The sequence below is a fragment of the Otolemur garnettii genome, unplaced genomic scaffold, assembly GCF_000181295.1.
Source record: "Otolemur garnettii isolate 467f Iridium unplaced genomic scaffold, OtoGar3 scaffold00025, whole genome shotgun sequence".
NCBI lineage: Eukaryota > Metazoa > Chordata > Mammalia > Primates > Galagidae > Otolemur > Otolemur garnettii.
The window spans coordinates 9724513-9738682 of record NW_003852420.1 but is presented as its reverse complement, the minus strand read 5'-3'; the positions used below and the strand labels follow the sequence as shown (position 1 = coordinate 9738682).

The 14170-nt window shown below is 40.0% G+C and overlaps 1 protein-coding gene across 2 annotated transcripts in view; it reads left to right on the top strand.

Moving 5' to 3' along the window:
• Nucleotides 1–14170, top strand: part of CRLS1 (cardiolipin synthase 1) — a 37228-nt gene that overhangs the window by 18168 nt on the left and 4890 nt on the right. The window contains exons 4-5 of one of the 2 annotated variants that reach the window (XM_003788021.3): nucleotides 11893–11978; nucleotides 13142–13210. In XM_003788021.3, coding sequence (XP_003788069.1) covers nucleotides 11893–11978; nucleotides 13142–13210 — 155 coding nt within the window. The remainder of the gene's footprint in view (nucleotides 1–11892; nucleotides 11979–13141; nucleotides 13211–14170) is intronic. The other variant, XM_012804182.2, reaches the window with a different exon arrangement.

The window sequence follows — 14170 nt, the reverse complement described above, 5'->3', positions numbered from 1 at the left end:
TGAAATGTAGTTGTTTCCACTTTAAAGGTTTGGTAGAATTTGTTGAAGTAATTGAAGCTTTGAGATTTCATCGGGGAAGAGTTTTTTTTAACGGGCAGCTCACGAGGTGAGAGCAGCTGATGCTTTCTGGAGCCCTTTGGAACTGGGAACTCCTGTTCAGCAGATCCTGGAAAGAAGTCTGGGGGGTGCGAGGCCCAGGCTGGGGCTCTTCCAGTTCGCTGGCTCCCATGGCCTCATGTGTGTGTGGCAAGCAAGAGCCGCTAGCTTCCAGATCTGATAGGGGGAAGTTTTAAAATAGTGAATTCATTTTCTTTGTTACAGGATGATTCAGGTTTAATAGTTTTTTGACCATTTTGTATGCTATGATATTTTTCTAGCAATTTGTCCATTTTGTTTACGTTATAGAAAAATTTATCAGCTGGGCACGGCGGGCACAGGTTGAGGGGGAGTGAGAATCAGAGTCTGGAAAGGCCTCGAGTCCCACTCTGCCCTGTTGTGGTGGATACACCGGTGGGGCAGGGGTGGGGGAGGAAGAGAGTCTGAGTCTGAGAAAGCTAGCATTTAGTCATATCCCTCCTCTCAAGAAGGCAGCCCACTCAGAACGTGCAGGCTCTGGGATCACACAGACCCTCCAGGACCCACTGTCCCCCTGTGGCTCTCACAGGCTGGGCCAGCGTTCAGAACTGTTTATATGGGAATGAGGGAGATGAAGGATGAGGGTGGAAGATTGGGCAGAGCTATATAGTGCCTGCCATCTTGGCTCCCATCTGCAGTGATGACAAGTGTCAAGGGCACTGACTACTCTGTCCTCAAGAAGCTCACGGTTCACTGGTGACAGCTGCTTTGGGACTTGTGAAGGTACAAGAGCTCCCCAGCAGCTTGGGAGGTAGAAATAAACTGCTCCACCTCCCCTGCTCCCTGGACTCCAGGCCTCTCTGGGGGGTTGGGGGTGTTCTCTGCCAATGGCCTGCTCCTTTGTGTTCTGCTGCACAACTTCTTACTGTAGAATCTCTGGCTGGTTAGTTCTGGCAAGTTCTTTTTCTGCACTGGCTCCAAGTTACTGGACTTCACTATAATAATCTCAGGTACCTGGGAGGCTGCAGTGGGAGGATCACTTGAAGACAGGAGTTCAAGACTAACCTGGAGAACATACTGAGGCCCCTCCTAAACTATAAAAAAATTATTAATGAGATCTTTTTCCATACTGCGTTTCCAAAGCTTTGTGTGTATTTTGAACTGCACCTGTAGATGGCTGCTCGCCTCATTATTCTCTAGCTTTTCTAAAGTTTCACGTTAGACTTGTACGTGTCCCCCACGTATCACTGTCTGCCGGCTCCTGCATTTGCTGCATTTCCTATGTTTATATTCATGTTTTTGTCATTGTCCAGAATAGAGTATTTTCTCATTTCCATTAAAAATCTTTCTTTGACCTTTTAGGTTAATAAGTATTTGGTAATTTGTTGCTAATTTGTAGGGATTTTCTAGGCATCTTTTTGTTACTGATTTCCAGCATAATTACTTGTGTTCAGAGAGCGTGCTCAGGGATTACAGCCTTTTCAGTGTACAGTCTGATTTTATAAACATTTCATGGATGCTTCAAATCAGTGTATATAGTCTACATTGTTTGGGTGTGATGTTCTATAGGTATTGTTTAGACTGACTTTTTATCTTGCTGTTTAAATCTTCTATTTCTTTGGGGGGTTTTGTTTTTAAGACAGAGTCTCACTTTGTCACCCTTGGTAGAGTGCTGTGACGTCATAGCTCACAGAAACCTCAAGCTCTTGGGCTTAAGCTATTCTCTTTCCTCAGCCTCCCAAGTAACTGGCATTACAGGTGTCCACCACAATGCCCGGCTATTTTTAGAGATGAGGTCTCACTCTGGCTCAGGCTGGTCTTTAACCTTTGAGTTCAGGCAGTCCACCTGCCTCAGCCTCCAAGTACTGGGATTATAGGCGTGAGCTCCCACACCTTGCCTAAATCTTCTGTTTCTTTACTGGTTTCTTTTTTTCCCCCTTTTGGTCTATTTGGCAATTAAACTTTCCTACTGTGTATCTGGTTTTTCACTATTTTCTTTGTAATTCCGATTTTGCTTTGTGTCTTTTGAAGTCATGCCGTTAAAATGCATATGAATTAGAATTCTTGTATTTGCTTGGTCAGTTGAATTTTTTATCATGAAGTGACTCTCTGTATTGCTAGTAATGATTTTTTTGTCTCCAAGTCTTCCAGCTTATCTTTGGTTAGTGTTTGCATGATAAATCTTTTACTTTCACCTTCTCTGTATCTTTTTTTTTTTTAAGCTGTCACTTCTAAATACAATACAGATGGATTTTCTTTATTTTAAACAGTCTGTTCTTTAATAGAAATATTTAACCTGCTAATATTTACTGTGACTAATATATGTGTACCAGTCTTCTTCCATTTACTTTAAATGTTTCATTCGGGCTCGGCGCCTATAGCTCAACCGGCTAAGGCGCCAGCCACGTACACCTAAGGTGGCGGGTTCGAATCCCCAGCCCGGACCCGCCAAACAACAATAATGGCTGCAACCAAAAAATAGCCGGGCGTTGTGGCGGGCGCCTGTGGTCCCAGCTACTTGGGAGGCGGAGGCAGGAGACTCGCTTGAGCCCAGGAGTTGGAGGTTGCTGTGAGCTGTAATGCCACGGCACTCTGCCCAGGGGGACAGCTTGAGGCTCTGTCTCAAAAAAAAAAAAATGTTTCATTCGGCACATATGTTCTGTTCTGCTTTTTAATTTTTTTAATATTTTCTTTCAGTATTCCAGTTTGCAAGTGTAATACCCTCTTTTCATTTAATTTTCCTCAAAATTATAACATTCCATCCCTATCAAGATTTAACGCTAATAATTCTGTCCTTACTGTAGGTGCTAAAGACTTTAGAATATTTTCATTCTAGTTAGTCTTCTTTCCCTCAGGTCATTCTGTCCTTACTGTAGGTACTAGAGACTTTAGAATACTTTCACTCCAGTTAGTCTTCTTTCCCCCAGGTCATTGTTGTCCTACTTTGTATATTTTTCTTAAACCCACAAAATATTATTTATATTGTCAGTGCTAATTTAGGTTTACCTTCTTATTTACAGTGTTTTTCTTTTCTTTTTTTATTTTTTTTTGAGATAAGAGTCTCACTTTGTCACCCTTGGTAGAATGCCATGGTGTCATAGCTCACAGCAACCTCAAATGCCTGGGCTTAAGCGATTCTCTAAGCGATTCTCTTCTCTCAGCATCCCAAGTAACTGGGACTATAGGCAACAGCCACAACGGCCAGCTAGTTTTAGAGATGAAGTCTTGCCCTGGCTCAGGCAGGTCTTGAACCTGTGAGCTTAGGCAATCAACCCGCTTTGGCCTCCCAAGTGCTGGGATTACAGGTGTGAGCCACCATACCCGGCTACAGTTTTTTCTAATCTATATTGTTTTATGGATTTCAGAGCTTCCACCTGTAATCATTTTCTTTTTGTTTGAAGTAGATTCTTTTAAAATTCTTATTAATGTAGGGCTACTGGTAAATTCATTTTGCTTCTCTGAAAATGTTTTAATTTTGCCTTTTTTTTTTTTTGGTAGAGTGCTGTGACGTCACAGCTCACAGCAACCTCCATCTCCTGGGCTTAGGTTTTTCTCTTGCCTCAGCCTCCCGAGTAGCTGGGACTATAGGCACCCGCCACAACGCCCTGGCTATTTTGGCTGGGACTGGGTTTGAACCTGCCACCCTCGGTATATGGGACCAGTGCCCTACTCACTGAGCCACAAGCACTGCCCAATTGCCTTTATTTTTAAAGAATATGTTTGTTGACTATAGAATTCTGAGTTGATAGTTATTTTCTTTTAGAACATTTAAGGTATTGCTGAATTGTCTTCTTTTTTCTTTTCATATATACAGACCTCTGTAAGTTGACCACCCAAGGGACTATAACAAACTGGTCAACCTATGGAGGTGGTGAACATAAGGACTAAGCCTGCTGTACTGATACGTACATGTGGTGCAAGTCTGGTCTATGAAAGTTAGGTCACCTTAAGGAGGTGGTGAGCTATGGAGGGTCTATACTGTATGTATTTTTTTCTTTTCCTAGGGCTAGATGATGCTAGGCTCAGCTGCCTTCTTACTTCCATTCTTGGTAATAAGAAATCAGTCAGCTGTTAATCCATTGCTTCTTTTGAAGGCAGTTTTCCTCTATTATATCTTTCTACTTTTTGCTACTTTTAAGATTTCCTGTCTTTTTTCACAGTCTCGAAATAATATTTCTTCATAAGAGTTTTTTTTTATGCTGCTTAGAATTTGTTGGGTTTTTAAAGGTCTAGATTAATATCTTTAAATCAGTGCTGAAAAATTCTCTGCCACAGTTTCTTCAAATATTACTGTTGCCTATTCTTTCCTTTCTGTCCTCTGGGATTGCAGTCTATCTATGTTAGACCTATCTTTTAGGTGAGAAGCACCATCCCCTTTGTATTAGTTCATTTTATCCTTCTGGGCTTCATTCTGAGTAATTACTAATGAATTCACTATTTTTTATTTCACTGATTCTGTCTTCATCAGTGCCAAGTCTGTTTAATCTTAACTTCTATTATATTCTCCAATTATATAATAATTTCTATTTAATTCTTTTTCAGACTTACTAAGTCAACTTTTATAGTTTTCAGTTCCCTGCTGAGATTTTCTATCTTAACTCTTAAGAGTCTTAACTTTTTAAACACAGTAAACTTAGTTGTTTACCAGACTCCGATAACTCCAACATTTTATACTTTGATGGTTTGTTGGTGATCTCTTTTGTCTGCTGCTTTTATTAATTCTTACTCATGGTATTTTGATTTTTTTTTTAGTTACTTTTGGCTGTTTAGATGTGTTATTTGAAAAATAATTTAGGGGAATACTTTGATGCCTATGAACATGGCATTACTTAGCAGCAAAGGTTTTTTTGTTCAGTTCTACTAGGCACCTAGGAATGCTCACAGTGTGCGACCACCTAGAGCCACCAGGTGAGGAGATGCTGCTGGAAGGCCTGCTTTACTTTTGGCCATCTCCTCTCCCAATCCTGTGAGAACAGGCATTCAGATCCTAGCTAGGAGGTAGTTTATCATAGCCGAGTCTCTAGCGGCTCTGTCACCAATCATAACTGAGCTTCACGAATTGAAAGATCTTCCTAAGTTTGTCATTTTTTTGGGCATCACTTTGAATTTTCAAGAGCTCATGTTCTTTGTGTTCATTAAAAAAAATACATTCTGTTCTTATTTCATGGATGAATGTCATCGTTCACGATCTCTGTACATACACAGGCAAACCTAATTTTGTTGCATTTGACTTTATTAAAGCACTCTGCAGATTTTCTGCTTTTTACAAATTGCAGGTTTGTAGAAACCCAGTGTCCTGCAAGTCTATCAATACCTTCTTTCTAACACATGTTGATTTGGTGTCTTTGTGTCACACTTTGGTAATTCTCACAATATTGCAAACATTTTCATTATTATTGTATCCGTTTGGTTATCTGTGATCAGTGATCTATGATATTACTATTACAATTGTTTTGGGATACCACATACCACACCCACATATGACAAAGAACTTAATCAGCTAACGTTGTATGTGCTCTTGACTGTTCCATCAACTGGCCATTCCCTCTCTGTCCCTCTCCTTAGTCATTCCTGTTCCTTGAGATATAAAAATACTGAACAATCAGGCCAATTTCTTGTTAATAGAGTGTTGAATAATAAAATAAATTAGATCAATCAATAACCCCATCATGGCCTTTAAGTGTTCGAGTGAAAGGAGGAGCCACATATCTTTCACTTTAAATGGTAGAAACAAGCCTACTGAGGAACGTATGTTGAAAGCCAAGACAGGTTGAAAGCTAGGCTTTTTGTTCCAAATAGTTACGTTATGAATACAAAGGACAAGTTACTTGGAGGAAATTAAAAGTGGTATTCTAATGAACAAACGAATGATTAGCACAACTAGCCTTATTGCTGATACGGAGAAAGTTTTAGTGGTAAGGATAGAAGAGCAGACCAGCTGCAATAGTCCCTTAAGCCAAAGCCTAATGAAGAGTAAGGCCCTGACTTTCTTCAGTTCTGTAATAGCTAAGAGAGGTAAGGAAACTGCAGAAGAAAAGTTGGAAGCTAGCAGAGGTTGGTTCATGAGGTTTAAGGAAAGAAGCTGTCAGTGTCCACAACGTAAAAGTGCATGGTGAGGCAGCAAGTGCTGGTGGAGAGACTGAGCCACTTGTCCAGGTCTAGGTAAGGTAATCGATGAAGATAACTATGTTAAAGAACAGATTTTCAGTGTAGACAACCTTTTAATGGAAGAAGATGCCATCTAGGATTCTCATAGCTAAAGAAGAAAAGTCAATACTTAAAAGAACAGGCTGACACTCTTGTTAAGGGCTAATGCAGGTGGAGATTTTAAGTTGAAGCTCGTACTCATTTGCCATTCCAAAAATCCTAGGTCCCTTAGGAATTATGCTAAATCGATTCTGCATGTGCTCTAGAAATGGAACAAAGTCTGGATGGCAGCACATGTGTTTATAGCATGGTTTAATGAATATTTAAAGTGCACTGTTGAGATCTACAGCTCAGGAAAAGAGTCCTGTCAAAACATTACTGCTCATTGACAATGGACCTGGTCACCCAAGAGCTGTGATGGAGATGACCACGGAGATTAATGTTATTTTCATGCAGCTAACACAGCATCCTTTCAGGAGCCCCATAGATCAAGGAGTGATTATGACTTACAAGTCCCGTTAATTTAAGAAACACGTTTTATAAGACTGTAGCTGCCATGGATAGTGATTCCTTTGGTGGATCTGGGCAAAGTACGTTGGAAACCTTCTAGAAAGGATTCAGCATTCTAGATGTCATTAAGAACATCCACAATTTATGGGAGGAAGTCAAAATCAACAGGAATTTGGAAGAAGTTGATTTCCACCTCCATGGATGACTTTGAGGGGTCCAAGACCAGCAGGGGAAGTCACTGCAGATGTGGTGGAAATAGCAAGAGACCTCGAATTAGAAGTGGAGCTTAAAGATGTGATTGAATTGCTGCAATTTCATGATGAAACTTGACTAGATGAGGAGTTGCTTCTACTGGATGAGCAAAGAAAGGGGATTCTTGGGATGGAATCTACTCCTGGTGAAGATGCTGTGAATATTGTTAAAAATGATGACACAGTATTTAGAATATTACATAAATTTAGCTGATAAAACAGTAGGGTTTGAAAGGATTGATTTTAATATTGGAAGAAGTTCTATGAGTATAATGCTATCAAATAGCATCCATACTACAGAGAAATCTTTCATAAAATGTAGTCAGTCATTGTAGTAAACTTTATTGTCTTCTTTTAAGAAATTGCCACAGCCACCCCAGCCTTCAGCAGTCACCAGCCCTGATCAGTCATCAACAAGAAGACATGACCCTCCAACAGCAAAAAGATGATATGCTGAAGCTCAGATGAACTATTTTATTTATTTATTTTTTTAGAGACAGTATTGTTTTGTCGCCCTCGGTAGAGTGCTGTGGCGTCATAGCTCACAGCAACCTCCAACTCCTGGGCTTAGGTGATTCTCAGGCCTTAGCCTCCCAAGTAGCTGGGACTACAGGTGCACACCACAACACCTGGCTATTTTTTTTGTCGCAGTTTGGCCGGGGGTGGGTTTGAACCTGCCATCCTTGGTATATGGGGCTGGTGCCCTGCTCACTGAGGCATAGGTGCCACCTCCAGATGAATTATTTTAATTAAAGATATGCATGTCAGGTGGCGCCTGTGGCTCAAAGGAGTAGAGCGTTGGCCCCATATACCTGAGGTGGTGGGTTCAAACCTGGCCCCAGCCAAAAAAAAAAGAATATGGGTGTTTTAGACATGTTATTGCTCACTTCACAAACTACAGTATAGTGTAAAGATAACTTCCATATATTCACTGGGAAACCAAAACATTCAAGTGACTTGCTTTATTGCAGTACCTGCTTTATTGCAGTGGTCTGGATCTGAGCCTGCAGTATCTCTAAGATGTGCCTATATTTATCATTAAGGGCTTTTAAAAAGCATTTTTTGTCTGTTTCTTTTTAAATTTATTTGTTATTTGTTTTGGCCTCTCTTTTGTAATAGACAGTTTATTGATGTGTAGGGGATCCATGGCTGCTTACTTACATTTGAGTGAGGCATGAAATGTTCATTGTGAACTCCTCGGCATGGGTGGACAGGTGGTGCTTCTGTCTAGGCTGACCAGCCCAGGACCTGGCCATTGGGGTGTGGGGCCCTGAGTTCTCAGGTCTGTTCTGTAGATCATAGACTCCGCCTACTGCTTGGGGCTTACAGGGGCTTTCCATCAGTGTTGGGGCGCTAAGCTGTGGGAGGACACTAGGCTCTCCTTTACACTTTCACTTGGTCTCTACTGCACTGCAGAGCCTCTAGGTTCAGACAGGATCATGCAGAATGGGGGTTGGGAAACTTTTTCTGTAAAGGGTCAGATAGTAAATGTCTTAGGCTTTGGGGGCTGTGTGAGCTCTGTTGCAACTACTCATCTCTGCTGTTGTAGTGTGAAAGCAGCTATGGAAAGTATATAAATTAATGAGTGTGAATGTGTCCTCATAAAATTTTACTTAAGGACACTGGAAATCAATGTTTTTTTTTTTTTTTTCTTTTGTCCTTGGTAAAATGCTGTGGCGTCAAAGCTCACAGCAACCTCCAACTCCTGGGTTTTAAGCAATTCTCCTGCCTCAGCCTCCCAAGTAGCTGGGACTACAGGCGCCCACCACAATGCCCAGCTATTTTGTTGCAGTTTGGTCTAGGCTGGGTTTCAACCTGCCACCCTCAGTATATGGGGCTGGTACCCTGCTCACTGAGCCACAGGCGCTACCCTGGAAATCAAATTTTATAGAATTTTTACATATTTAAAATGTTACTCTTTTGATTTTTCCCTCAAACTACTTAAAAATATAAAAACCACTCTTGGCTACAAGGAGCCCTGGTGTAGAGGCCTAGTGGACAGGAAGGTATGAAGGAAGGCTCAGGTGCCAGGGATCTAACTGCTCTTTCCACGGAACGTGCAGCTTCCTCCGGAGCGAGCTGACCTGCCTCTTGTGAGTGTTCCTTTCTGCAGGACTTGACTTAGTTTTCAGCTCGCCCCACCCTATTCCTAATAAACTCAGTTTAAACTTTGAAATTTGTCTTGTCATTCTCTTTGTGACTTTACATCTTTCTTTCCTTTACTCTCACTCTTACTGTCTCAGGGTTTTAGATAGTAGAGGGTTCATATGTGCAGTCGGGAATGTTCTTGCCTTGATGCTACATTTTTGAAAAGTCACATCTACCTTGATTTTTTATAACCTCGTTTCTTTAGGAGTAAGAAATTTGCTTTCTTCCTTAGCTAAAATAATAAATCATTCTGCTTATCTTCTTTTTTTATAGGAGGGGGAGAAGAATGAAAACAAATTATTTACTTTGTTATATTTATCAGAGTGTAGATTACAAATCTGTGATAATTTCTACTTGCTCATAGGCATTTGTTGTGCCGTGTTTACCATCTATTCCCATTTTTGTATCATTGTTTCTGGTTTACCATATGGTAAATTGTTATTTCTGGTTTTGATTTCTAGAATAATTCTATTAAATGTATTGTTTTCAATGTTAATACCTGTGATGTTGATGTTGAGCACTTCTGATATATGAAAATGAGTTGATTTTATACAATACTTCCCTTAACGCTAATTAAATTTGCCCGTGATGTGCCTCCTTGCTGAAACATTATCTGTGTTTCAGACAGAGTTAGCAAATAGGGAGAGAAATTTTGCAGTAATTCCCTGACACATTTTACACTGTCTTATCCACCATTAACACGCTATCATATTCTAGTGGGCAAAAGGAAAGCTGCTTTAACCCTGGAAGAAAAAAGAAAGGGAAGCAAAGAAAGAAAGTCAGAGAATTAGATAAAATTGTCCAGAGAACCAGGCTGGGTGTGGTGGTTCACATCTGTAATCTTAGCACTCTGCGAGGCTGAGGCAGGAGGATCACTTGAGCTCAGGAGTTCTGAGTTCAGTCTGAGCAGGAGTAAGCCCCTGTCTCTACTAAAAATAGAAAAATTAGCTGGTCATGGTGGTGTACGCCTGTAGTCTTAGGTACTCGGGACTTGAGGCAGGAGGGTCACTTGAACCCAGGAGTCTAAAATTGCTGAGAGCTAGGCTGATGCCAAGGCCCTCTATCCTGGGAACAGAATGTCTGAAAAAAAAGAAAAGAAAAGAAAAGAAAAACAATTGCCCAGAGAACCACAGTTGGAGCCCACATACTCTAAGTTGGTGGAGACTGCCTGGTACAGAAAGGTCCTAGCTGGCCTATGCCTGCAGATCCCCCAAGGAGCTTTCATTTGGGTTTTTTTTTAGGAAGCTCTCCTGAGGTGATTTTTGGGTGGGGAGTTAGTTTTTGGGAACCCTCAGAGGGCTATTGTAGATGATAAACTGAGAGCAGAGATGCTAATTGTGAGGTCAGACTGCTGGGTTGGAGCCTAATGCACTGCCCCAGGCATAGCCTGAATTCTGTAGACCTATATTCTTGCATATACAGGTTAGCCACAAAGTTCATATGCAATTTAAAATAGTGTGTGATTTAAAATTGCACCTGAACTTTATGGACACCCTGTCTGTATATACAGTTCCTGCATGTTCTTCCACATTTACACGAGGTTTGATTGGCTTGGGTTTGCTGCATTTTAAAGGTGTGATTGTTAGATTTTGCCAGCTAATGATTGTTTTACAGGTACAAAAATGCTTCTAAAAGTCGTGGCTCACTGTTTCCTTGCATGGCTTCTGTGGGCACATCTCTGTTTGCCCTGAATGCTGTGACTTGAATTGGATAAATATTTTCTCTTCAGAAGAGTGTTATTATCAAGGACTAGGCCAACATTACATTATGGCTATGGCCAGCACAGATTTTAAATCTGTAATTAATTAGTGAGATTTCTTTCAAATTGCAAAGCCAGTAGAAATGTCAGAACTGGAGAGGACCATGAGCACAGGCACAAGTGATTCGTAAGAATTGTCTGGAAGTATTATGGGGCATTGTGCATCATCTTTTTATTTTAGTAATTGAAACAGTTTGAACTGAGTGTTTGACCTCAGGATTTTTTTCCCTTTTAGAAATATTTTTTTCTTTTGGGATCTTTCAAAAGCAATTTTTTCTTATAAAAGTTATATATTCATACTTCAAAAACTTTCTGCAGTACACAAGAATATAAAGTAAAGCAAGTTCTCTGCCCTCTCATTCAGGAAGAGAGTAAGGGTGCCTTGGTTACTAATCTATAATACACTTCTGTTGGCCCTGGCTTTGGGACCATGCTGTGAAACCTAAGGAATAATGAGAAAACTGTTGACAAGCTGAATCATTGAAAGACTGGGAAGGCAGAAAAAGAGCTGTTGCCTGGGTAGGAACAGGCTGAATAAGAATGAAATATTTTTGTTTGTCCGGAAGAGCCTGAGCTCGCCAGCAGCCTCCACAACCTCTTTGACTCCGTGTAGTTCTAGTGAGCATGGTGGTCTTTTTTCCAAACCCACAAAGCTGAAATCAGCAAAGGAGATGAAATAGAGGAGAGCCGACACTGACCACTGCAGATTTATAGCTTAAAACATATGTAAGAAAAAACAGAGAGAGAAAGAATCAGCACTCCGCAAGGCAGATGTAGATTTGCCAAGCCATAGTCCATACTTCACTTTCTTCTGATGGCAGGTTAAAGAACATGGAAATCAGTGGTTTACTGTAAAGACCCTAAACCATCAATAAGTGTTTATTATAAAACTTCCATTTATGGAAAACACCAATTTGTGATAAGGCTGAATGAGTTTCATTGTATTCGTTATGTTTGTTAGTAATTTTCAGAATCCCAATTAACATTATTTTTGATTTTCAGTTCCACTTACTTATATGATAATTTCAAGAGATGTAATGTTGATTGCTGCTGTTTTTTATGTCAGATATCGAACTCTTCCAACACCGGTGAGTTTGTTTCCAAAAAATATTCTTTTAGCATTACCTGTAACTTAAGGCAAAGGAAAAAAAAAAGTAAAGATTCATTCCATTTTTGTTTATGTTAATTATAGGTAGTATATTATGGGAATAGTTTATGGCAATTATTTTTTCAGCCATTGACCAGGAATTAAAAAGAAATAAGTATCTTGTTGTTTGAATCATCCACTAAGGTGGCTCTTTATACATGAATAGTCCATTTTAAAAAGCTGTGTTTCTGTTTTAAGCCAAAATAAAACCCAGACCACCTGCAACTCCATTCCTAACAGCAAACACTGTTAGGGGGGTTTTGCATAGACCCAAGCCTATTGTTGTCTAATTTAGCCTCTACTGTGGATAATGTAGAATTGGTTTTTAAAATTATAGTTGTATGAGTATGGGATAGTTTGCTGGTGTATTTGTTCATTGGTTCCATAAATATTTGAGCACATAAGCAATAACATAATCTCTTTTGACTCCCAATCTAGGGAAAATAGAGTATAATTTTATTCATTTTGGTTTTTAATCTGTAAAAGAAAATAGTGATAGGGAGTTTTATTGAGTTTGGTAGAAAGATGTAATCAAGCAAACTTCATGATAGCTATTTAGAATTTTATAGTAATGAGAAATCTAGAAATTTTTTTTTTTGGGGGGGGGGGGAACAGAGCCTCAAGCTGTCCCCCTGGGTAGAGTGCTGTGGCGGCATCATATCTCACAACAGCTTTCAACTCCTGGGCTTAAGCGAGTCTCCTGCCTCTACCTCCCAAGTAGCTGGGACCACAGGCGCCTACCACAATGCTTGGCTATTTATTTTGGTTGCAGCTATCGTTGTTTTGGTGGGCCTGGGCTAGATTTGAACCCACCACCTTAGGTGTATGTGGCTGGCGCCTTAGCCGCTTGAGCCGCAGGCACTGAGCCAAGAAATCTAGATATTTTTAAAAATTGATTTTCACTCTATATTAAATGTATGTATGTACTGAAGGTATATGTGATTTATGAAGAATGTAGATAATAGTCATTTAACGTGATAAAGATGCATAAGGCTTATTTAGCATAGGGTCAGGCAGTAAGTACTCGGTAACTATTATCATAACAAAATGTCTTTTATACTTGAACATACATTGAATACTTTATCTTTTTTGGTCCTTTGCCAGAGAACACTTTCTAAGTATTTCAACCCTTGCTATGCAACTGCTAGGTTAAAACCAACATTCATCAGCAAGGTAAGAGATACCTAATGTCATTTTAAGTTATTCCTTTGTGAATTTTTATTATAATGAATATCAACCTCAGTCAAGACTTCTGAAAATGAGACAAATTTAAATGCCTTGCCTGTAAAGGATAGAGGGGCAGTATCTGGCAGACAACTTTAACCCAACTCTTTTGCCCTTGGTTCTTTGAATCCTTGGTATGTGGTGTGCCTTGGGTTAGTGGTCTTGTTAAAACTCTGAATGAGGTAACTGGGCCACTGTTCAGGAAAGGGGAAGGGAATTGAAATGGAATTGCTTCTTGATTGAGATGCAGAGATGATGTAGAGTCACCCATGGTTTCTCTGCCTCCTGCCCAGTGGTGAAAACACCATATATTATGGTCCTTTTCTTTTCAGTTTGACCCTCAGTAGAAGGGGACTAGAGAAAGTTTTATTGACTGGTAAACAATCGCTAGTCTTAGTCTTCCCTGCTGTTTTCCTAACCCTCAGGCCAGTTCTTGTACACAAGAAGGAATGCATAATAAATGCAAACCCGCATTTATTTTTCTAGGAGGCAGGCAAAGCTTAAGTTTACTCAAGTCACTCTTTTATCACATCTTTAAGATAGGGATTTAACAGGTTAGGGACACTGATCAACTTTGGAAAGAGGTGTGATTGCTTTTATACGAAGACTCCCTTCGGTGAAGTTAAACCTACACACATGGATTTCTTTTGGCTTTAAGTGACTTGTATTTATATCAAGTACAGCAGCGTTTTATGTAGCACTGTATAGAAAGTGGCTTAAAGAGGTGCAGGGACAAATACCTCAAGCAAACCCTTGTTCTTGTGAGAAGTCCACCAGACAAAATTTCTGATTTCCTTTTAGAAATTAAGGAGAACCTTTGTCTTTTGGCTGCAGAATGGATGATAAAACAGAGGTGCTTCTCTACACACAACATCCACTGTTTCTTTTTCTTTTTTTTTTTTTTTTTTT